Source organism: Leishmania mexicana, chromosome 34 (genome assembly GCF_000234665.1).
Source record: "Leishmania mexicana MHOM/GT/2001/U1103 complete genome, chromosome 34".
Taxonomy (NCBI): Eukaryota; Euglenozoa; class Kinetoplastea; order Trypanosomatida; family Trypanosomatidae; genus Leishmania; species Leishmania mexicana.
Window position 1 is genome coordinate 608536 of NC_018338.1, and position 22365 is coordinate 630900.

The 22365-nt window shown below is 58.9% G+C and overlaps 6 protein-coding genes across 6 annotated transcripts; all 6 read right to left on the reverse strand.

Moving 5' to 3' along the window:
- Window positions 1-1464: 1464 nt before the first annotated feature.
- On the reverse strand, window positions 1465-7314 carry LMXM_34_1620 (conserved hypothetical protein; the record flags this gene model as incomplete). Its single annotated transcript, XM_003879108.1, has 1 exon — window positions 1465-7314. One exon carries the CDS (start codon window positions 7312-7314, stop codon window positions 1465-1467), a length of 5850 nt encoding a protein of 1949 aa, XP_003879157.1.
- A 2907-nt stretch (window positions 7315-10221) lies between these two features.
- LMXM_34_1630 (conserved hypothetical protein) lies at window positions 10222-11532 on the reverse strand (the record flags this gene model as incomplete). The annotated part of the gene is made up of 1 exon (XM_003879109.1): window positions 10222-11532. The coding sequence occupies one exon, from the start codon at window positions 11530-11532 to the stop codon at window positions 10222-10224; it is 1311 nt and encodes a 436-aa protein (XP_003879158.1).
- A 1073-nt stretch (window positions 11533-12605) lies between these two features.
- LMXM_34_1640 (hypothetical protein, unknown function) lies at window positions 12606-13679 on the reverse strand (the record flags this gene model as incomplete). Its single annotated transcript, XM_003879110.1, has 1 exon — window positions 12606-13679. One exon carries the CDS (start codon window positions 13677-13679, stop codon window positions 12606-12608), a length of 1074 nt encoding a protein of 357 aa, XP_003879159.1.
- Window positions 13680-14939: 1260 nt separating this feature from the next.
- LMXM_34_1650 (conserved hypothetical protein) lies at window positions 14940-16859 on the reverse strand (the record flags this gene model as incomplete). The annotated part of the gene is made up of 1 exon (XM_003879111.1): window positions 14940-16859. One exon carries the CDS (start codon window positions 16857-16859, stop codon window positions 14940-14942), a length of 1920 nt encoding a protein of 639 aa, XP_003879160.1.
- A 1325-nt stretch (window positions 16860-18184) lies between these two features.
- On the reverse strand, window positions 18185-20707 carry LMXM_34_1660 (mismatch repair protein; the record flags this gene model as incomplete). The annotated part of the gene is made up of 1 exon (XM_003879112.1): window positions 18185-20707. One exon carries the CDS (start codon window positions 20705-20707, stop codon window positions 18185-18187), a length of 2523 nt encoding a protein of 840 aa, XP_003879161.1.
- Window positions 20708-21242: 535 nt separating this feature from the next.
- LMXM_34_1670 (putative 60S ribosomal protein L26) lies at window positions 21243-21674 on the reverse strand (the record flags this gene model as incomplete). The annotated part of the gene is made up of 1 exon (XM_003879113.1): window positions 21243-21674. One exon carries the CDS (start codon window positions 21672-21674, stop codon window positions 21243-21245), a length of 432 nt encoding a protein of 143 aa, XP_003879162.1.
- Between the last annotated feature and the right edge of the window lie 691 nt (window positions 21675-22365).

Below are 22365 nucleotides of genomic sequence, written 5' to 3' on the forward strand. Positions count from 1 at the left end.
GTGTCTTCACTTCCGCTGGCCTCCCTTTTATCGTCCGGGGGTTGGGAGGAGGTCTGTTCCTCGCTGTGCCTTGGCAGCGGGGAGGGAGTAAAAGCCGCTGCCGCTGCTTCCTCCAGCCGCTTTCCTTGCTTGGCGAGGAGGGGGTTGGGAGGAGAAAGAAAGCCGCAGACGCACCTTCCTTTGGCTGAATGAAAGGGGGAGGGGGGGGAGGGGATGATGAGGATGCCGCTAATTAGGAGATGGAGATGTGTCTTTGGCGTGTTCCGCCGAGAGAGCGTAAGGGCAATGCAGCAGTGTATCTGTGTGTGCAGCAGGCGAAGAGGGAGCGGTGCAGAGCAGCAAGAGAACGAGATGAGGCAAAAGGGGGCGGAGTAGCGGAGAGCGGGGGGAGGGAGGGCGAGCACGCAATGACATGATGGGGATGCAGCAAGCACGAGACAAGCAAAAGGGCAGCTGATGCCACACATGCACAACCTCATGGTGCGCACTGGAACCCATTGAGCAACTGCCCCTCCCAGAGGGGAGGGGGCGCGTGGGACGGAAACTGGCCTGCATCTGCGCATCCGCGCGCGGATCGGGATGGGCAAGCCCACGACAGAGGACGCGGAAGGTGTGCCGGTGAGTTGAGGAGTGCCTTCGCAGTGTCTGCTCCTCATTTTTTTCTTTCCTTTTCCATTGTTCAGCAACCAATTGCACACAAGGTTTGGCAAGAGAGGAAAGCGAAACAACACGAGCCACAACCACAACGACCACCGCGACACATAAACACATGCAGAGAAGAGAGAAGAGAGACACTGGAGGCAAGCGCGTTCCGCGGCATCGCAAACACAAAAAAAGGAAAATGAAAATAATAATAACACACACACACACACACATGCCCAAGTTAGCGAGCAGCAACGACGAGACAACGGGAGCACCCCAGCGCACGCTGATGCAGATAAAGAGAGAGAAGGACGTACGCACACACACACATATATATACATATATATATATATTCACGCACATATATATGTATGCATGTACATCCAGATCTGACGATGCGCTTTCTCTCCCTGTTATCCTCCATCATCGTGCTTCCATTGGGCAGACGCAGAGAGGAAAGGCAGCATCGACGGTCAGCCACACAGCACACAGAAGCGGCGACACGGATGAGGACATCAGTGACCATGAGAGGCACGCGAGAAACTGAAAAGTCCAGTTGAGCCACTGCGATCACAGTAGTGGCGCGAGCGGGGATGCAGGTGTGGCGCGAATAGTTACAAGGAAAGGCGACGGAGTGGGGAGGGGACTTTGGCGCAGCAGGGGGAGGGACACGACCAAATAGAAAGGCAATGTGGCTCATAGGCGGTGTGCCGCGAGACTGTCTGGCCTTTTCCATTCCCACGTTTGGCGCCAAAGCCTCAGAATTTCGCTTTCCGCACAAACTGCCACCTCTGTCTTGTGCGATTTGCTTCTCGGAACGATTCACTTGCGGCCTGCCTTGCACTTCTCGAGTTCCGACTCCAACTCTTCTCGAAGTTGCTGGAACTCGCGCTTGCTCCGATCACTCAGGCCAACGTACGCACCGGCCGACGCCTTCGGGGAGCCGGAGGCGCTGCTGATCTGCTGCTGCTGCGCCTTATCATCGCTCTTCTCCAGCCCCATGCTCGCCATCGCGGCGTGCGCGTTTCGCTGAATGGCGGTCCACGCCTCCTTGTGCGTCCTGCACCATTCAAGCAGCTGCAGCGTGTACGCCCCTGGACTCAGCTCTCCGCCCTCCTCCTCCACTGGGTTCGAGCCGATTCCGTGGCTTAGGCCCCACATAGCCCGCTCCCCGCCACTAGTGCTGAAGTCCGCATCTATAAGCACATCGCTCGCGCAGTGGTCCGAAAGCGTGGGCTGTGAGGTGTGCGTGCTCAGGAGTACCGGGCTCTGCATGGTGGCGATCGCTCCCCCGCTGCTGCTCAGCAGCTCTTCCAAGGTGCGCGCGGCCTTGCTGTCGCCTAGCAGAGCGTGCAGCTCCCGCAGCCGAGCCGAGTCGGCACCTGCTAGCTGCCGGATCAGTGTCATGAGGACCTCCACCTCGTTCACGTTGTTCTCCTTGATACTGTTTGAGAGGTGGAGGAGTAGCACTGTGATTGAGTTGGCGTTGTTGACGTTCATGTGAATGAGCTGGTTCAGCGAGCGCTTGCGGAGCCGCAAAAACCTCCGTGACTCGCGCAAGACGTAGAACGCAAGGTGGTCGCGGATTGTCAGGAGGCTGCTGTTCTTCATTCGGCGTCGCACCTGCATGCTGCTAGACACGGAGATGTTCGTGATGGCGATGACAATGGCCACGCCCAGCGTTGGAGGGAAGGGATGCAAAGCGGTGTGCACGTCCTTGAAGAGCGAGTTCAAGTTCCGGATGATGGTGCCGGCGTTCTCGAGAAGCTCACCGTTCTTTTGGACAGAGAAGTAGCGCGCCACCTCCTCGAGAACGATTCGCACGAGACGCGGCGGATGTTCGCCGTCGCGAATCGAACGGATCTGCGCTCGTTCATTCATGGAGATATCAAGGATGACCATCTTTCGAATGACCGTGCGGCAGCGCTGCGTCACCTCAGCAACAAACTCACTGCGATCTTGATGCAAGCGCCGAATGGCCGCCTCGCACGGCTGCGGCGTGGAGTAAGAGGGTATGTGGTTTGCCCCCGTCACGGCAGGCGTGTGCGCCATCGTCCCCGGCTCCGAGGACTGCACTGGCGTTACCGCCCCCGTGGCACCATTCGGGTCCACCGGCCTCTCGAAAAAGACGCGAACCGCTGCCCACAAGCCGCCCAGCCATGGTATGTCCATCACCTTCAGCGCGTGCTTTGGCCACTCAATCAACTTGTCTAGGTAGTTGAGAACCTCGACCACCACGCGTTCTTCATCCATCTGCGCAGCTCGCGCGTTCATGCTCAGCAGCCCGCTCTCGTGGCGCTGCGTCGGAAAGGCTGGATACTCGTCCGCTGTTGCCAAGTAGTCTGTTGAGGAGCCGGTAATATTGTTGCCACTGATTGCCGTCGCCGTCGCTACCGCGGCTGGGGAGATTACCATTGGGGGCGCCGAGTACAGCCTGTGCAGCAGCACTCGAATGAGGTAGTCCAGCGCACAGAGAACCGTCTTCAGCGCCATCGGAAGTTGCAGGTTGTGATAGCGACTGCCCTTGTGCATGAGTACGAGCTCACCAAAGTCCTCGCTGACTCTGCCGTAGTCGTGCGTATGCTCGAAGCTGTAGCCGCGGCGCGTGCCAAGGTGGTTCACCATGATGGAAGGTGTGTGACCGAGGAAGTCCGCGGTGGGCCGCCGCACGCGGCCCTTCTGCAGCGCACCAGCTACTGTAGCGCTGATCGACGACCCGCCTCCGCCATCGGGTGCGGCTGACGAGCTCGGGTCACGCTGCTTTTGGCGGTGCAGAATATGCGCAGTGGCCATCAGCCGCACGGCGATGCTGTCCGCCTCCGGCTTCTTCTCCTGGTGGCGTCGGAACTCGTCGAAAGCGATTTGGAAGAGGGCATCGAAGGTGCGGATGCCTAGCGGGATGTCGTTGCGCGGCTCCGTGAGCGCCAGGGAGAGGATGTCAAAGCCGTCGTTTTTCTTGAAGAGCTTTGCGCAGCTCTTCAGCGGCATCAACAGCGAGAGCAGACCAAGCGCCAACAAGCGTATCGCCTCACTAGAGTGGTTCTCGCCGTTGATGAGCAGTAGCATGAGCGTGACGCCCCGGCTCTTGAAGGACTCCTGGATCATCTCACACATGGCCATCTCCTCTCTGGCAATGTCGAATAGCATGCGCAGCACCCACACCTTCGCCGTGTCCGCTGTTGAACTGATGGAGCTTGGCGTGAAAAGGAACAAGAGCACGCGGCGCAGCTCTGCCTCTCTGCGGCACAGCTTTTCAATGAGGATCACGACGGACTTGATGCATTCCTTTGGGAGGTAGAGGGACACGTTGAGGATGCACTGGAACCGCGACGAATCTTCCTGGAACATCTCCATGTTCTCCTTCACAAGGAGACAGTCACTGAGCTCGCGCAATATGACGTTCGTGGCGTTCGCCTCCTGCACGGCATCGCTGGGTGGCGACGAATTCCCAGACGCCAACGACGCCACAGTCGACCCCGCTGCGCTCTCATCGCTCGGGTCTAAGGTGTTCCTGCTGGCGCACGCCCGGTGATGCGCGACGCCGTTCGCGCCCCCGCTGCCATGGGCTCTTGTCCGCAGCACACAGCTGAGAAGGATGTCAAAGACGCGCTGCGTGCAAGCATGGTGCTGCAGCACCTTGCCCCCACCGCGCGGCGTCACGGACTGCAGCATCAGTGATGCGAACTCTGGGAACGTCACCTTCCACGAAAGTACCTCGGTACGCAGCTGGTCCAGGTAGTTCCTGAGCATCAGCTGCGTCAACTGCTCCGTCGTCGAGAGTTGCATCGATGTCGACAGGAGACTGAGGCTCAGCTTCGCAACGCTCATAAAGGCCGACATGCTCGGAACAGACGTCGTCCGCCGCCCCTTGAGCACATCAAGCACCCATTCCGCCACCTTGCTTGGCGCAATCATCTCTTCAATATCGGTAGGCACGTAGAGCTCGATGCGGTTCCACCGGAACTCCGCCGACTTCTTTGTGATCATGTCGTTCTGCTGCAGCAGGGACGGCGACTGCAGCTCATAGGAGACGCTGGGCATGTCCTCGAAGAAAGGCGTGAGAAACGAGGCACAGTCCCGTGAGGGGTCATAGAAGGCGGGCCCGGCGGCGTGAAGCTTAGCAATCTCCTTCTCAGAGAGCGTGGCGGAGATGTTCATGCCCGACATAAAGCCTAAGAACCCTGGCAGCTCCGCAGCCCCGCCAATGTTGAACATGATGGAGTGCTTTTCCTTGGGGTATGGCACATCGTGCACCCCCTCGAGGCGCTGGCCGTTGATGTACACGTTCAGGGCAACACCGTGATTCACAACCACGTGCGTCCACGTGGTCGTGGCGAAGGTACCACAGCTCAAGACCAGCTCCGCCGGGTCGCTACCCCCCTTGTTCACTCGCACCGCCAACGTGCACTGTCGTCCGTCAGCGACGATTAGCAGGCTCACGCGCGTATCGTTTGGATCCATGAAGGAGTAGAGGCAGCTGCCGCCCGTCCACACACACGTCGGGTAGATCCACGCCGTAAAGGTGTAACCGCTGCCTCGAGGAAACATCTGCTTCAGCCGCCAGCTCACGTAGCCATCACCAGGGAAGAAGAGCAATGGGTGCGGAATGAAGGCGTGGCTGAGGCCGTGGAGAAAGTTCTCGATAATATCGACATCTGTCTGAGACGACGGCATCGAGCACATGTCCTTGATGCCCTGCATCAGCAGCTCCACAGTGGCCTTGGAGAACGTTGTGGAGGTGAGGGTGTTGAGAAAGCAGAAGGTAAGCTGGGTCGTGTTCACGTTTAGGGTGCTGACCGGGGTCAGGGTCAGGGTCTGCGTCAGCGCAGCCACCGGCGCAGAGGTGCTTGGCTCGCCGTGGCGAAAGTGCAGTGTGACCTGCTGGGAGGCTGGAAAGACGCTCGGCTGGTTGCAGTTAACCAGTGCCATGATGGTGCGCAGAAAGTGGTGCTCAGACAACAGCACGGCGTTGCGCGGGTTCGCAACAGACAGTAATGCCAGCGTCGAAATGGTGCTACGGTACAGGGCCTCTGCTGACGCGTGGCGCGTGTTCAGCAGCAGCAGCACCGCCTTGAGAATGTTGATACCCTCCGAGGTGACGGTGCACGGAAAGAGGGCGCAGGCAAGGCGCCACACGGCCGAGGTGCCGCGCGACAGGTACGTCTCCCAGTCCGCTGGGATCGGCACAAACTGATACCGGCCGCCGCTGTTGAGGCTCTTCCCCGAGACAACGGGAGCAGCGGTGGCGCCGCTAGACGAGGATGCCGGTGCGCGCGCTGCTGAGGCGCCTATCTTGGTGGAAGACACCCCGCCATGTTGATTTGCCCCCTTGCTGCCGCTACCATTATTGCTGCCGCTTCCGACAATGGAAGCCATTACCATGGCTCGCTGGGTTGTGAAGCTGTCCGACGTGCATAGCTCCACCAGGCCTTCGAGCATCTCTCCCCGCCAGTACTCCACCGGCTCCAGCATGGCAGACACGGGCGAGCGAGACGACAGCGACAGGAATAGGTTCGTGCGCATCTTCGAGAGATGCGAAGCTATCTTGACCCACAGCCGTGCGTATTCAGAGCCGCAGTGACACACCAGGTAGGTCTTGAGGGCGGGCCGTGCACGATACACACCAGCGACAACTGCTAGGAATACAACAGAAGTGGTGATGTCGAGACTTGCGTCGCTGGCGGACATGTCCAAGGAGGCGTTGGCCGGCGAAGCTGCCGGCGTGTCACCGCTGCCCGCTACAATGGTGGTTAGCGCCGCTGGAGATCCTGTCGCCTCGCCGCTGTTTCCATCTTTTCTGCTCGCTGCTGGCGTCACCGTGGAGGTTTCATTGTTTGTCGCTGGTGGCGGAGACGGTGACCCCGACTCGAGGCTCTCCTCCGCCTCGCCCGACGCCGTCCGAGACGCGGTGGCGGTGCGGGATGCGACAGTCGCATCCTGCACCATGAGCGAGTAGGCTGTTTCAAAAAGGCAGTCAATGAGCGATGTGCAGTGGGCTTCTGTCTCTGCATCCAGGTCTCTCTTGAGCCGGCCGTAGCAGCACAGCTGGTACTGATGAAGCACCTCTACCAAGAGCGACGCAAGGAGGATTTGAAGGACGCGACCGTTGTGGTCCTGCGGGAGACTGCGCAAGCGGTCGGTGCAGACAAACATGAAGTCGCGCAGTAGCAGCTGCTGCGATGAGCACACGCCAACGATGACGTAGGCGCAGCAGTTACGCAACCTCTGCGTGAGCGTGGCGTTGCCGTAGAGCTGTACGATGGCCGCCACGAGCTTCTTTTTCAAGTACGCCTTCACAGCTTCCTCTGCGTTGCACGAGTACATGAGGTCTCGTGCGACCTCGAGGTTCTCAATGAGCGCCGGCTCGCTTAGCGGCCTCGATGCCTCGTCTTTGATGCTGCTTGCCGCCACTCCAGTCTCCCCCGCCGCTGCCGTTTCTGTGGCAGTAGCGCTCTGCGTCGACTGCAGTTCCAGCTCCCGCACGAGGTCATTCACCCACGCCTCCAAGGTGGCCGCGTCCACTGTGGTGTTTGTCTTACAGACTGCGACGAGGACTTGCGAGGCGGGCGAAAGCGCGTCACGCACGTTCCATGACTCGGAGCTGCCGACGATCCGGCGAACAGCGCTGACCGCCTGGTGGGCCAAGTCAATGAAGTTCTCTTTGGAAAACATGTGTCGTGCCTGTTAGGCTGCCCAGTGTTGTGTGCGGTTCAGAAGACGTGTGTCTGTGCCCTCACACAGTGGGGGGGGGGGGCTGTCAACGAAGGACGGCAAGAAAAGGTGCCTTAAAGGAAAATAAAAAGATGACGTGTGTTACCTAGCACTTGGCACGCGATGGCAGGTGAAAGGAGTGGAAGCGGTGGTGGTGGTGAGGAGGGGGAGGAGGGAGGGGTGGGGGCCAGTGAAGGTGTGTAACACAATATAAAAAAAAATAACTTCGAGAGCCAAGGGGCGGGCTGACAGGAAAGGAAGTGCAAAGCAGATACACGTACACGGGCAGAGGAAAAACAAACAAACAAAAGAAAGACGGTGTGATCAGCGACTGAATGGGTGTAGCGAGCGGATGCACGTTAAAAGCTGCCACTGAGCAGAGGAAGAGGACGATGTACACCAACGGACCGGCCGAGTTTGGATGTGACAACTAGGTGAGTATTCGTGTGTCTGCGTGTAAAATCATAGCTTGTGGTTTCGGGCAGCGAAGAAAGTTGTGTGCACCAGTGCACCATCAATATAGCGAAGAGAAAATGGGGATGGCGCAGTGGTGACAACAGCAGCAACCCAAAATCAAAGAAACAACAACAAAAAATGACGCCACCGCCACCAAGTGAGGCGAAGACACAAAAAACCGAAGTGGGAGAGCGCAAATGGGAAAGGGTGTAATGTGAAAAAACGAGCGGAAGAAAAGGGGAGAAAAAAACAATAGCATGAACAACGAACAAGAAGGTGTGTATTGGTGATGCTAATCGAAGCGCAAGTGCAAGCACGTGTGTATGAATGTGTGCCCTTGCTGTGCTCCCGACGAATACATATATATATATATATAGACGTCTTTTCGTCGAGTACTTGTTTCTTCTTCCTTTGCTCAGTGTTTCTGTCTCCCCTCCCCTCCCCCAGAAAACTGATGTGCGTGCTTCGCCGCTTTCCCTTCGCTTGGCCAGCCTGCTGTGTTCTTCCCGTCCTTTTCTGCGCAGTCGGGTATGCTACGCCGCAGGGGAAGGCGAGGGCGAGGGAGGGCGGGGGGGGGTGTTGAACAGGAATGAGAAGGGGCGAGGCGAGGGGGAAAAGACAAGGACACACACACACACATAAGCTTTCCCCACTCCCCCAAACAACAGACGAAATGGAAGACACTCGAATCGTCCACCGCCAAACAACAAGCAGGAACAACAGAGTGAGAGAAGGATGCTTTGGTAGGAGAAAGGGAAGTCGGAAGGTTGCTGTCTCCAACGTTCACAGGTGTGTGTGTGTGCGCCTGCCTGCCTGCCTGCCTCTGTGCGTATATATGTGTCCTTCACGCTTTTACGTTGATGTGTATATATGATAGTGCATCCTTAAGAGAGAATCGGAGAGAGGAAGTCGAGGAGAATGTCATGGAGAAAACGGGACAGAAGGAGCGGTGCCTACTGGATGATACGGTCCGCTGAGCCAAGGAGAAGCGACAAACAGTGCTCAGGGCGTAAAAGTCGTAGCCTCCAAGGCTGAGGTGCACAGCTGATCGCGAGAGCTGATTCAAAGTTTTCCTCGCCACAGCTACCCACCAAGCATCTCGTGGAGGCGCTGTGACTGGCGAGGCGCGAGACTGCATCGGTGCTCTGGAGACGTGCGTCTGCCGGGACCTTCTTCTCCGTTCCTCTTCTGAAATACGCAAAAAAAAAGGCACGGTAGGGCGTGAACAGAAAATGCGAGAGAGGGAGGGAGGGAAGCGTGTTGCACACACACACAACAGTGGACAACAAGGCCATGAGAGAAAACAGGCCCTGCTCCTCCCCGACCCACCCACCTGCCTACCTACACACACACACACGAAACAGAGAGAGGAGGAGGCCCGAGAACGGTGCAAGGATTCGCAGGCCCAAAGACTGGTGCTGTCGCTGCTGTTTACTTTTGCTTCTACTTTAGTTTATTTCGTTGCTTGCGCACACGTCACTGAGGGGGAGGGGGGGAAGCCCAAAAGAAGCGCTGTCGTAAATGCCGGCTTCGAAAGAAGGGAGGGTGGCGGGGAAGGAGAATGGGCGGGGGGGGGGGGGCGATGACGAGGGCGGGCGGGCGGGATGACCGGGAGAGAGACAGACAGACATTCTGGCAGTGGCGTGGTGAATAACGGCCACGGGACAGGGCAGCCAACCCTCCCTCCCTCCTCCTTCCCTCCCCCCTCATCACCCCCTACCCACTCCCACCCACTAAGCACACGCATACCTACGCAGCACCACAATGGGACTCTAGAAAACCGAACACGGAATATATATATATATATATAAAGTGATGTTACTCAAAAGGAATGACGCAAAGGGAGGGTGTGTGGGATGAGTGACATAATGGCCAAGAGAAAAAACAAAAAACAGAAACGGGGCACTGACGTTGGTAAGCGACCACGACCAGCCACCCCTCCCCCCACACTACTCTCCCCGTCCCATTTACACGAGCCGCTGCGCTTTTTCGTTCGCGTTCGTTGCGAGCCCGGCAGAGGCCCGTCAGGGGAGAGTGTTGAGGGACCGAAGTGCTTGGGGAGGGGGGAGCGTCAGCGGAAGATGCGGATGAGGGTGCTTGGACGTCGTGTAGGAAATCCCATTGCGCTGTATCGCACTCAACGTACACACCTGCCAGCACGCACACGAAGAGTTGCCTCCCCCCTCCCCCTGCATTGGTGTCGATGCACTCGCCGAAAAAAAGTTTCTCTCACACACTCCTTCCCACTGCTACGCCACACACTTTAGCTGAGAGAAATAGGAAGCGCACGGGTATATCGGGTCGTCGGCGGTGCGCGTGCGTAAGGTTTGCAAGAGCACCTGCACTCACACATAAATAAGTAGAATCTACGAGATAGGGGGAGAAAGATGGCGGCAGGAGTGGGCAGATACACTAGAGCATGATGCAGCACTTCGATCCACTCGTTTTCCTCATCGGTATGGTGGCAACCATCGTCCATTCCCTCTCTGCAGCCGATGGGCTCTCGGTATCTGCCGAAACACTACAACCTCTGGTGTCTGACGCCGCCCTGGAGTACTTCTGCTGCTTCGACTCGCGCCCCTGGACTCTGTTGCGGCGTGCGCCGCCGTTTGTGTCTGCGCTGTTGCCGTCGTGAGGGCGGGGCGGCGCTTGTGCTACGAAGTTGGACGCGGCGGCCGAGGAGTTCCTGGCTAACTTCCTCCGCCGCACCTCCGCTGTAGGCTTGCAGGGTGACAGCTGCACATCCACGTCTACCGTCATGGACGTCTGCGTCTGCTCAAACGTGTCTGGTTTGCCGCGCAGGTACTGGTGGCGCGGAAAAACTGCCTCACCGGCCGAGTCGGTGTATGCGTGCTGTAAGGAGCCATCGCACTCGCTGGCAACGGCGGAGCACCAGCGCTGTCCCTGCACCTGTGGGCATTCTCCCTCTGCCACGGTCGTTGCAGGCGCCGGAGATGGTGGGGTCTCGTACTTCCGTCTATTGAAGGCCCTTCGCCGCCACTTTGGATGCTGCTTCCGGTCCTCCGGCTGCGCGGGCATGTGCCCCGAGTGAGGCGTCGGCGAGCCCGCCTGGGGGATGACAGCAGCGGTGGTGATGCCAGTGGAGTGCAACGGCCGGTGGCTTTTCTCGGTTACCGTCGTGCAAGTGACGGATGACTCATGCTGTCGCTGCTCCTGTTGCTGGTGATTCCCTGACGGCGATCGCGACTCAGAAGCCGATCGCTGGCGTTCGCATGAGTTAATGAGCACGGCTTCCAGCTCCCTGAGCTGGACGCACCCGCTGTTCGTCGGATCCAGCAGCTTCATCGCGGCGTCGATCTCACCGGCAGTGATGGTAGCAGAGCCGCTGGTCAAGATAAGAAAGAGCTCGCGACGGCTAATCACCCCACAACCGCTTGGGTCTATGCTCTCTATCATCCTGTGAATAACCAACCGCCCTGGCTGGTTTGTGTGAGCAACGTCCTCGCAGAACTGCAGAAAACCCGCGAAGGTCACGGCGCCAGCCGCGGCGCCCGGCACCGTCTCAGTGAACTGATGAATGGCAGAGGGGGTGGGGTAGTATCCCATCTCCCGTGCAGCCGCAGCCAAGAAGCAGACGGGGATGTACGACTCGCGAATCTCATCCCAAGCGGCGTCGGCGTCGGCGTCGGCGTGCGCGTCGGCCGCGTCCACCGAGAACAGGTGAAACACCGAGGACACCCTTTCCACGTTTACGGGTGCCATGGTGATACGGATGGTAAGAGCGATGGGCAGTGGAGCTTTAGAAATCGGTCTTCTACCTCTATGCAGGCGCTCCCGCTTGCAACTCCTGCGGCCTCTTTCGAGCTTTCAGGTGTTCGGTTTTCCCCGCTCGCTTCTCGCTTCCATAAAAACGCTTCGAGTCGAAGGAATGCGGCAGGGGTGCACGACCGAAGAGGGGGAGGCGCTGTCGGCTCTGTCTCTCGCCCCCTTCCTCTTTGCGTTGGCCCTTGCAGTGCGCAGCACAACAGCAACAGCAACAAAACGTGTACACGCACTTCGACGTCCGCTGTTGAGATGGACGCGTGCGGCCTGCGGATAAAGTGAAAGGTTACGCTTTTCGTTATTTCCTGCTTCGAGACCGTGCAATCCTCCATCCGGCGCGCGCGCAGAGGAGAGAAACAACAAAACATCGTCGAGGTTGGGAGCAGCAGGCGAGCGATAAAAGGACAGAGACAGAGGAGTGCGCGCAAGCAAAGGCACAGCAGCGAAAGAGAAGGATGTATATTGGCGCACGGCAACAAGGGCGGATTGTCGTATTCGCCGGTGCTCACATTCACACCACCGCCTGCACGTCAGGGAGGGGCATCAGATGCACAGGTGCCTCAGGAAGCGTGCGCATCCGCTGTAGGGGAGACGCCACAGCTTCCCTGGCGTCTATATTCATCTTTTTCGATTTGACTTGTTGCCCAGAGAATGCCTAGGCAGAAAAACCAGCAACAGCCGCAGAGAGGTGCCCTCAAAGCCACGGATGACAGTGGATGACGACTGCTAGAACGAGAGACGTGCCTGAGCGGAGGAAGAGAACCTGCTGCCGTGGGAAGAGCGGCTGCTCCGCCCTCCGAGGCTATCGAGTAAAGAGCGCAGGCGAGAAAACTAGAACAATGGAGCAAGCGGCGCGTGACGTCGAACCAGCACACAGGCAGAAGACTGAGAGGAAGAGAGAGAGAGGGACAAGCACCACTGAAGTGCGGTGACAGAAGGATGGGGGAGGGGCTGGCCAAGAGGTCCGATGCCTGCCATCCGTTTCCTTTTCGATTGTCTGACGCTTCTCCGCCCTACAGCGCCTCAAAACGACACTGCAGCGCCTCCAAGTTCTTCTGCAACATCACCGTGTCCTCTTGCACCTGCACCAGCAAGGAGTTCATTGCCTCATCCATGGCATTGATGCGCTGCATCCCTTGCACTGATGTGGTGGCATCGGCATCGCGCAGACATTCCGCCACGGCGACCGCCGCCTCCATCATCGGCGCCATTGTATGCATCGCGCTCTGCACGTGGTAGTAGTCTTCTAGGGCCATCTTCGTGCGGTCGACCTGCTCAAAGAAAGGGTGAAAGTCATCCTGGGCCGCCTCGAGCGGCACGTGGCGCCGCTGCAGCTCAGCAGTGAGGAGATCTCGAATCCGAAAGACGCACTCCTTCTCCAGTATCGCGGCGTCTGCTCGCCGCTGCAGCTGGGTCAGTGTCGACGAGTCCGCCAGCAGGTGCATAAGCTGCGCCGCTTGAAGCTCGTCGTCAGACACGTCCGTGATTGCCTGGTGTCCTTCTGCACCTGACGTGGCAGCACCCACACCACTGCGCTGCATCAGTGCGTCGCATTCGTCCTGGATGCGAGCCAGAGCGCTTTCCAGATAGGCCTGCGACAGGGGCGAGGAGAACGCCGACGAGGCAGAGGTGAATCTGTAGACGGGAGGAATAAAGTGGTCGAGCCTATTGCCCTTTCCGAAACCGCCCTCTTGAGCCGATGGCAGTTGCTTATCTGAGGCGGGCGCTCTCTTCTGGGCAACGGTGGCAGCTGCCTCGTCCCCAGCGTTGAGTTCCACGGGCAGCTGGGCGCTATTGTGCGTATGCAGAGCTGGGCTTGCCAAGTGTGACACGTCACTTTCCCGCAGGACAGGTGAGACGCCAAGGGCTACCTTCAACTGCCACAGCGCTTCGTCGCGGTCCCACTTCACTGGAAGTGTGGCGACCGCATTACTTTTCGAGGTGTCGTAGCGCTCGCCGACGGCAACGCCATTCAAGGCGTGAGCCCAAGTGGAAGAGCTCTCTGATCCGTTGTCCTCGAAGACGTCCTCGGGACGCGCCACAAGAGTCGGCGGTACGCCGGGATCCCTGACGATGCGAGACCGCATTGCAGCACTACTTCTGATAGATGCGAAGAAATCACGCGAATGGGCAAAAGGCAAGGGCAAGTTTCGCTAGCTTACCGCACAAAACTCGCTGAACAACCGAGTCTGAAAAGGACAGTCACTGCGGGCGCATGCGTGCCTGTCGATGGGTAATTCCACTACATCGCAGGCAGCGATGCAGTGGAGCGAGATGAAAAGACAGAGACACGACAGCCGACGATGGAGATGTGAGCCCAAGAGCAGTGTGTTCGTGCCGTCATCGAGCCCGCATTCGGTCCGGGAACGAAAAAAATGGAAACTTTTCTGCTTCCACACATGTGCGTGTGTGTCCATTCTTTGCCGTGCAGGAGTCCAACGCCACTCTGCAGCCCCTCCGGCCAGTCCCAGACCCGTCTCGTGGTGCAACGCAGCCGCGGACACACGCCAGCGCAGCAGTGCGGCGGCTCGGTCGGCTGAGCGCGGCCTCGGTACCCTACCGATCCGCCGCCTCGCATGTCGCCTCACAGCGGCTCACATCATGCCAGTCGCCATCCCTGGTGCATCCCTCGCGGCGGCACGCAGGCCACCCACCACCAGTGGGCAGTGCGAGGGCCGGGCGGAGTACGTTCGAGTCACGCTGACACGCTGCCGGCATGAGCAGCGATGAAGCGCACTGACACCACCACGTCGTGGGTGCTTGACCCTGCGTCACCACTGCAAGCGGTTCGGCATTGGCAGGGATAGGGAGGGGGGGGTGCTGCTTGGCCTCCCCCCACACACAGAGTGAGGGTGCTGGACCCTGAGGTGCAACGGTGAGGTGCCCCACCTCTTGTCATAAGAGCGGCACAGTGCAACGAGAAACACGAAAAAAAGGCTATTACGTCGCAGTGATACAGATGCTCCGCTCTCCGTGGTGTACGGGCGTATCCAATGCCAACAGCGATATCGGAGGCTAGTCCCACGTACCCGCCTCACATCCGCGCAGCCAAGCATACACAGCGCGCACACACACAGACCAAGGAGGCAGCGGTGGTCGCCAAGCGTGATAGCTTTTCGTTTTTTTTGTGTTGGGTCTTTCTTTCTCTCTTGATGATGTCGCTGAAAACTGTATCAAATTACCAGCCACCCATGTGCATCAAACGAAGCGCCGATCGGCGTATTCCCACAACCACCCGGGACACCGTATCCGTCCTGCTTTCTGGCTCCTGCAGAAAGTATCATTCATAGTGCGCACTGCACCGGGGTATCAGCGGAGGATTCTATGCCATTCATGAACTCTCCGCATCACAAGAGCAGCTGGCGATGCCGTTGCAGCTCCTGGTCCCGCACACTGACAGCCTCCTGCAAGCTCAGCAGCTGCTCTGACTGGTGACGGATGGTGTTTTCCTTCTTTGTGATGGCCACAAGGACGCGCTCGTTGATCTGACTCAGCTCCGCGTGGTGGCGCTGCTCCAACGTCTTCTTCTCCATCTCGAACTCGGACCTCAGGCGAGCCACCTCCTGCGTCGCGGCGCCGTGGCGCTGCTGTAGCTCCCATACCTCCTTCACGTGCTGGGTCTCGAACTCGTGAAGCTTCTTCTGCCATTCGTGGTCCAGGATGCTCATGCGCTTCGTGTACTCGGAGCGCACCTTGTCCTCGATGGCGCTCATGTGCTGCTCCGACAGGTTCGCCATGTCCTGAATTCTCTGCAGCTCCTCGGCTTTGCTGCGGTTGGCCTCGAGGGCGGTGCTTAGCTGCTCCTGGACGAGGTCAAGCTCCACCTGCAGTCGCTCCTTCTCACGCGTAACTTGGATGTAGCGCTCCCGCAGCATACCATCACTACCCCGAGCAGACTCCAAGGCGCGCAGGTGCTCCTCCTCGAGCCGCTGCACCACCTTCGTCACCGCCGCATCGCGCTCCAGCTCGCATTTCTTGCGCATCTCCGCCTCCTTTGATTGCAGATAGCGCTGGTTTTCCTCCCTTGCATCCTTCTCGCGGTTCGCGAACTCCAGCATCAGCTTCTCCTTGATACACTTCATGCGCTCGTTCACCTCGCCTGTCACGCGCGCCACCTCACTTGTCACCGCCTCGTGGAAGGAGGCCTGCTCCGATGTCTGCTCGCTCTGCAGGCGCAGCACCTCCTTCCCAAGTCGCTCGATCTCCCGCTGCAACGTGCGCTTCTGATCCTCATAGTGGTGCTCCAGCTGCTCGCGCCTTTGCTGCTCAAGACGGCGCTCCTCCTCGAGCTGTCGATGAATGCGCTCGCTCTCGTCTCGGAGGCGATCTCGCACTGCTTCCTGCTCGCGGCTGAGCAGCTCACCTGCCTCCCGCCGCAGCTTCGACTTCAACTCCTCTACGGAGGCATCTTTGGCAGCGATGACCTCGTCACGATGGCGCAGCTCGTTTTCGTACTCCTCGCGCAGTCGCGCCTTTTCGGCCTTGTGCCGATTCAGCAGCAGCACAATGTCCGGCTCGAGGGACTGCAGCGTCGATTCCTTGATGCGCTTCGCCTCGGCCAGACGCCATTTCTCGCGGCTCACCTTCTCCTGGGCAGCCCACTTGGTGCGCAGGGACGAGAGGGCCGCGGCATGTGTCCCTTCTAGACGCCGAACATCTTCGGCGTGTTTCGCCGCCTCTTCACGCAGCCTCACCGTAAGCGTGTCCACTTGGTGCATCAGCTCCTCCTTCGCCTTTTCTAGCTTTTCTTTCTCCGCCTTGACGCGCTTGCGTTCTTGAACATGCGAGCTGCGTAGCTCGTCCACCTCGCCCTGCACAGCTTCGCGCATTTCCTGCTTTCGGTTTGCCTCCTCGGCACGCCACTGCTGGAGGCGGCTGCGAAGCTCTGCATTGTCCCGGCGAAGCTGCTCATTCTCGAACTGCATCCCCTCAATGCGCTTCTTGATGCCAAGGTATGTGTTCTGGGCAGACTCGGCTCCGCTGCCGGTGATCCACGACACCGACACTGCTGACACACCGACGGACGGCGGCGATGCCGACCGTCTCGGCGGTGCGTGGCGGTGCGTCGGGGTATTGTTCGGCGAGGCGTTTATGGATGACGGTGCCGGAGAGCTGGCCGTGACATGCTGCAGCACCGACGACGTGAGCGGCACAACGCTGGAGAAGCTGGTCGCGAGTGTGCAGTCTCGCACACTCCGCGCCTCGCACTGCGTCGCGGCAGCACTGTCAAGGTAGGAAAGGATGTTGGCTACCTTCGCTTCGTTCATCTCGCGGAGATCTGAGCAGCAGCTGCCGGCGTCATCAGTGACATGCCTCGGCTGCGAAGAGCTGTGGTGCATCTTGCTTAGAGAAGCACAGCAGCACACAAGCGTTAACGAAGGAATCAGAAGAAATGCCCTTCGATAGAGGAGAGAGAGAGACTGGACGTACTTGGTGGAGCGAGGCCCCCTCTCCCCCCCACCGGAGGCAACAAGACCCGTTTGCCGCTTGCGTCTCTCGCGCACTGCTTTTTTGCTTCCGCGGAAGCAAGACTCGCTCACACACGAGCACGAAAACAAACAACAAACGTCTCTCAGCGGTGTGCAACGCTTTCGCGAAAAGACGCCTCTGACGAGGAGGAAGAGGAGCACGTGTGCGTGATCCTTCCCCTGCCCTGCCCAACCTCGCCACCTCTCGCTCTCGCTCGCTCTATGTGTGTGTGTGTGTGTGTGTGCACAAGGAAATAGTGAGAGAAATGTTAAGGAAGCCACACACCCACACGCACGAAAAAAAAGAGAGAGCTCGAATATGAGTGGAGTTAGGTCTATGTGTATGTGTGGATCTATCGCACGGGGCGAGCCGTGCGCTCGCGCGTCTATTCTGCCGCCCCACCTTAGTCACCCGAGAGTGCCGGAGCAAAGTCGTCGCCGAGCGCCGGTGTATGTGTATGTCTCTACGCCCGCTCTTTTTTCTGCCCCTCCTCCCTCGTTTGTGTGGGGATCAGAGCGATGGGGCTCGTTGTGGCTGTCGATGTTGCTGCCTTGTGCGAGTGTACACGCAGAGGAGGAGAGGCGATGTGTATGTCTGTGCATGTGAAAGCGGGAGTGCGACGAGCGCCACCGTGTCGCAGCAGCCGCACACAAAAAGAGTAAGAGTGAGTACAGGGGGGGGGGAGAGCGGTGGGTCAGGAAGAAAAGAACCGTTTTCCGTGCAATCCGCACGGCGCCAAGGTGCAGCGGACGCGCACCAGGAGACAGAGGTGCCCCCACGAGAAGGCGGCATGGGCGAAGCGGGTCGTGGTGGAAGGGGTCTTCCGTGCACATGGTCCGTTCGACCTACGCCCTTTTCACTTAGCCCCAGCACCGTCACCATGAACCCTCTCCTCATCGGACCTCATCCTCTCAAGAGGAAAAGCGTGTGTGTGTGTGGGAGAGGGAGAGGGAGAGGGGGGGGTAACAACAAGCAGAGTCGCTATGTTGATGTATTCCCCCATTCTAGCTGCTACCGTTGTGTGCCTCTCGGTGCGTGTGCACGCGCAGAGGAGTTGTGCCATGTAGTGGGCAATGATGTGCGTGCGTATTCGCTGGGATAGGTCTCCGGCTATGCACCATACTCATCGAGACAGCGCGCCACCTCTCGGAAGATCTGCTATGTTGCACAGCAACCGCAGCGTTGGTCGACCATGCGGGCAGTTCCATGGCTGATCCAGCTGGCTTAGGCGCTCGAGGATGAGCTTCATGCGCTTCACCGTGAGCGGGGTGCCAATCATGATGCTGCTGCGGCACGCCTTCGTGGCCATGGAGTGCCACACCGCACGCAGCGGCTTTGTGATGGTGCCATACTGTACGAGTTGCTGCACCAGCTCCATCACATCCGACGCGCTCACCACGTCGTACGGCAACACCGGTAACGAATACACCAGCAGCTTCGTGTCGTCGCTTCCTCGGCTTACCTTGAAGCCGTGGTGCTGAAGAGCCAGCTTGTGCTCCACGGCGAGGTCCACCTCGTGAGCACTCATGGCCACGGGCACCGGCATCACCAAGGGCTGTGGCGTTGCCTCGTACGCGCGCACGAGTCGCTCGTAGTTATACTTCTCATCCGATGCGTGCTGGTCAACGACGAACACGTCACCGTTGGGGAGCACGGCAATGATAAAGCCGTGGTTGAACTGCCCAATCACCCGCATCTCCTTGAAGGAATTCTTGTTGAAGTAGTGGTTCAGGTCGTCGGCCGTCTGGGCGCCGAGGGTGCGAGAAGAGGGCCGGCCGCACTTTTTTGCCAACGCAGACAACGCCACCGCGTCGGCTGGGTCCGCGGAGAAGGGCTCCTGCACGAGCTCGCCGAGATCCGGGTACGTGCACTGATAGCAGCTGCCCCCGCCACGCTGCTGACTGCCCTCGTCCGAGAGCCGCGTAACCTCGACTGCCACCGAGCCCGAGTGCATGCCTTTCGCGTTGTCAGCCAAGTGATGACCGCAACAGCAGTCTCCATCGTCATCGACTTCTACGGTAGACTTGAGCGCGGGTGGGTCGCTGCCTTCGCTCTTGTGTTCGAGAGCGCTGCGGGAACTTTCTTTGCTGTCCTGGTCGTCCACCTCGCCATCACTCATGCTGGATAGGGAGGAGGGCAGCAAGAGTGGATTGGATTCAGCCCTCTCGCCATCCCCGTCCGTGCCGGAGCCGTCATTGTCGACTGCGTCATCGTCGTACAGGAAGCTGCCGAGCTTTGGGAGGTCGATCGCGGAGGAGGAGCCAGCCGTGGAGCTGAGGTACGACCCTCCACTGTGGGCGTCCAGGGCGCCAGTGGTGACGCGGCCGCCCGTATCCGGTTTCTCCACCTTCGCTCGCTTGAACGTGAACTGCGTGAGCGACGTAGCTGAAACTGGTGTTCGCGTCAGCTTCGTCAGCTCCGTAGCACGCACATCAGCGACGCGGGTCTGCGCGATACGTTGGCCACGATCCAGGTCGACCTCCTGCAAGGCCGAGCCAAACTCTTGCAGCGCGCACTGGTACACCTCGTCCGCCAAGCGTTCCTCTTGCGCGAGCAACACCTTGCGCTTGTTTGGGGCAAGGTTTACGTCGTACTGAAGTAAGGCGTTCGTCTTCACCTGGAGGAAGAAGGCAACGTGCAGCCGCTGGGAGGCGTTCGGGAGGCACTGGGTGAAGGCGTCGTTTAGCGCCTTGCCCAAACGCGGCAGGTCGACGAGCCGCCCGTCAAGAGCGAACACTTGATGGTCGCCGCTGAGTCGCCCGCCGCCGCTTACCTTCGACACGAGTCCGGTAAAGGTGCCGAACGACAAGTTCCAGTTCACGCGCTGCATATGCGAGGTGCAAAGGCCGCCGTACGCCTCCGTCACACTGCGCGTTGCGTCGCCAGAGCCGGTGAGCGAAACGAGCGTGACGACGGCCGAGTTGGGGGTCTCCTGGTGCTGCATCAGGAGACGTATGTGCGGGTGCGACACGGCGTACTGCTTCATCGTGCTGGTTGCCTTGCTGAGCTGCTTGCGACAGTTCTTCACGTACTCGCGGTGCCGCACAGGAAGGTGCTTGAAGAGATGTCGTGCGGTGACGGTGGTGCCGCACACATCGCGCAGTTGCACCGCCTCCAGGCGGGATGTGTGCGATATATGGTCATAGGAGATACGCACCGTCAAGGCACCAGTGTCGGCGCTGCGTGTCTCTATCGTTACATCACTCACGTGGGCCAAAGAGTGGAGCGCTTCCCCGCGGAAACCGAGTGACGGATCAGAGCTGTCGCCCTCATCCGGTGCCATACACGCGCTCTCGGCCTGGTTCGTGTGGCCCTCGTTGGCTTCATTCGTTGCAGTCGCATGACTGCAGCTGTCGAGATCGTGCCGTCGCTGCTTCGTGGTGGCGCGGCTTGATAACAGAGGCGTGCTCGCACCATCCAGCAGCTCATTGGTCGCGGTGTCCACTAGCTGACCCATGGATATTCCCGTGCCGTCATCATCAACGACAATCTCATCGAGACCGTAGTTGATGAGTCGAATAGTCACCGTTGTGGCCTTGGCATCCAGCGCATTTTCGGAGAGTTCTTTCACAACGCTCGTGAGGTCTGTAATTACTTGCCCCGCAGCGAGCTTGCGCGCGCTCGCGCCATCCAGACGGGTAATCATTATGACTGAAGTGTGTGTGTGTGTACCAGGCGTCTTATGCGACGGTGTCACTTGCCACCCCCTACTCAGATGACGGCAACACACCTGTGACGGCGCCACATCGAGCGGGGTGCGGCCTAGACGTGGATTTCGCGTTGATCGCGACGTATGGGTGCTACAGAGAGGAGGAGTAGTAGGGAGAGGGTGGTAGCAAAAGACTGATGGCGCCGAGACAGAGACAGACAGACAGACAGACAGACAGTCGATGAGCAGGCCGTGCCACTAAGATCCAAACCCCCCATATACACACAGAAGGAAAAGGAGGCGCTGCGGGGGAGGAGGGGAAGGGAGGGGGACGTCCCGGTTGGAGTCGCACGCTTCAAATCTTTTTTTTCATGAAACGGTAAAAACGGAAAGAAGAACAAAGAAGATGATAAAGGAGAAAGACGCGCTCCGGTGATGGATGTGCGCACATCGGAAGTGGCCTACACGTGCGCACGCACCCATCGTGACACGCTTGTGCTTCACTGAGCCTCGATCGTGTTCGGCGAGATCTCTAGTCCATCTGCTGCATGGTCTTATCCGCGGCGCTGATCTTGCCCTTGCCCTTGTCGGACTTGGACGAGCGGTCCTTGCGCTCCAGGATGGACTTTCGGTGGTGCGTCATCTTCAGCTTCGTGATCTCGACGTTGGAGGGATGGATGCCGACGGCCACGGTGGAGCCGTTCGCCTTCTCACGGTTCACCTTATCGACGTGGATGACCCACTTGAGGCGGTAGCATGCCGTCACCTTACCCTCGCGACCCTTGAAGGTGCCGCGCTTCACGATGACCTCGTCGTCCTTGCGCACGGGCATGGCACGCACGTTGTACTTGGCGCGCAGCTCCTTGGAGAGCGGGGCGCTCATGAGCACACGACGGACATGGCTCGGTGCCTGAAAGTGCGCACGGCGGGCCTTGCGGCGGGAACCACACTTGATACTTGCCATCTTCTCTGAGGGAAAACACTACAGCGATGCAAAGAAGCATGACAAGCCACAGCGGAGAGAGAGAGGAAGAGTCGCAGTGACATGCGAACACGCGTATTTGCGCGCGTGCATATATATATATGTGCGTGTGTGTGCGAGAGGGGAGTTGGGTGAAGGGGAGATGAGTTTTGTGGTCGTTTCATCGGACACAGATGGAGAGAAACGTCAGAGGGCACAAAGGGGGTGTTGCTACAGCGATGCCGATGGGCGGAGGGACGCGTAGAGGGAAGGGAGACAGGGGAGTGCACCCGAGCAAGTAATAGAGCCGCTGTGCCTTTCCCCCCTCTCGCTCTCACGCCGCCCTCCACGAAAAGGACAGAGAAGCAGGTGATAGAGGAGGAGGCCATAGCAGCTAACTCGTAAAGGTCCAGCATAGTCGCATGCCTGGCTGTGATTCAGCGATGAGGATACATCACACAACACACAACACACACACACACACCACGCACACGCCCAAGCATGCAGTGCTGGGACGAGAGAGGGTAAGACGTGACCCTCATACATCGTTCTCCCTCTCTATATATTATTCACCTGCGTCACTAATTCTTGCGACGCTGATGAGCACATCTACTCTAGGAGGGAGGGACGGGAGGAGGGGGAGGGAAGAATAGCAACAAAAGCCCCAAAGACGGGACCACGAGCAACCAGGTCA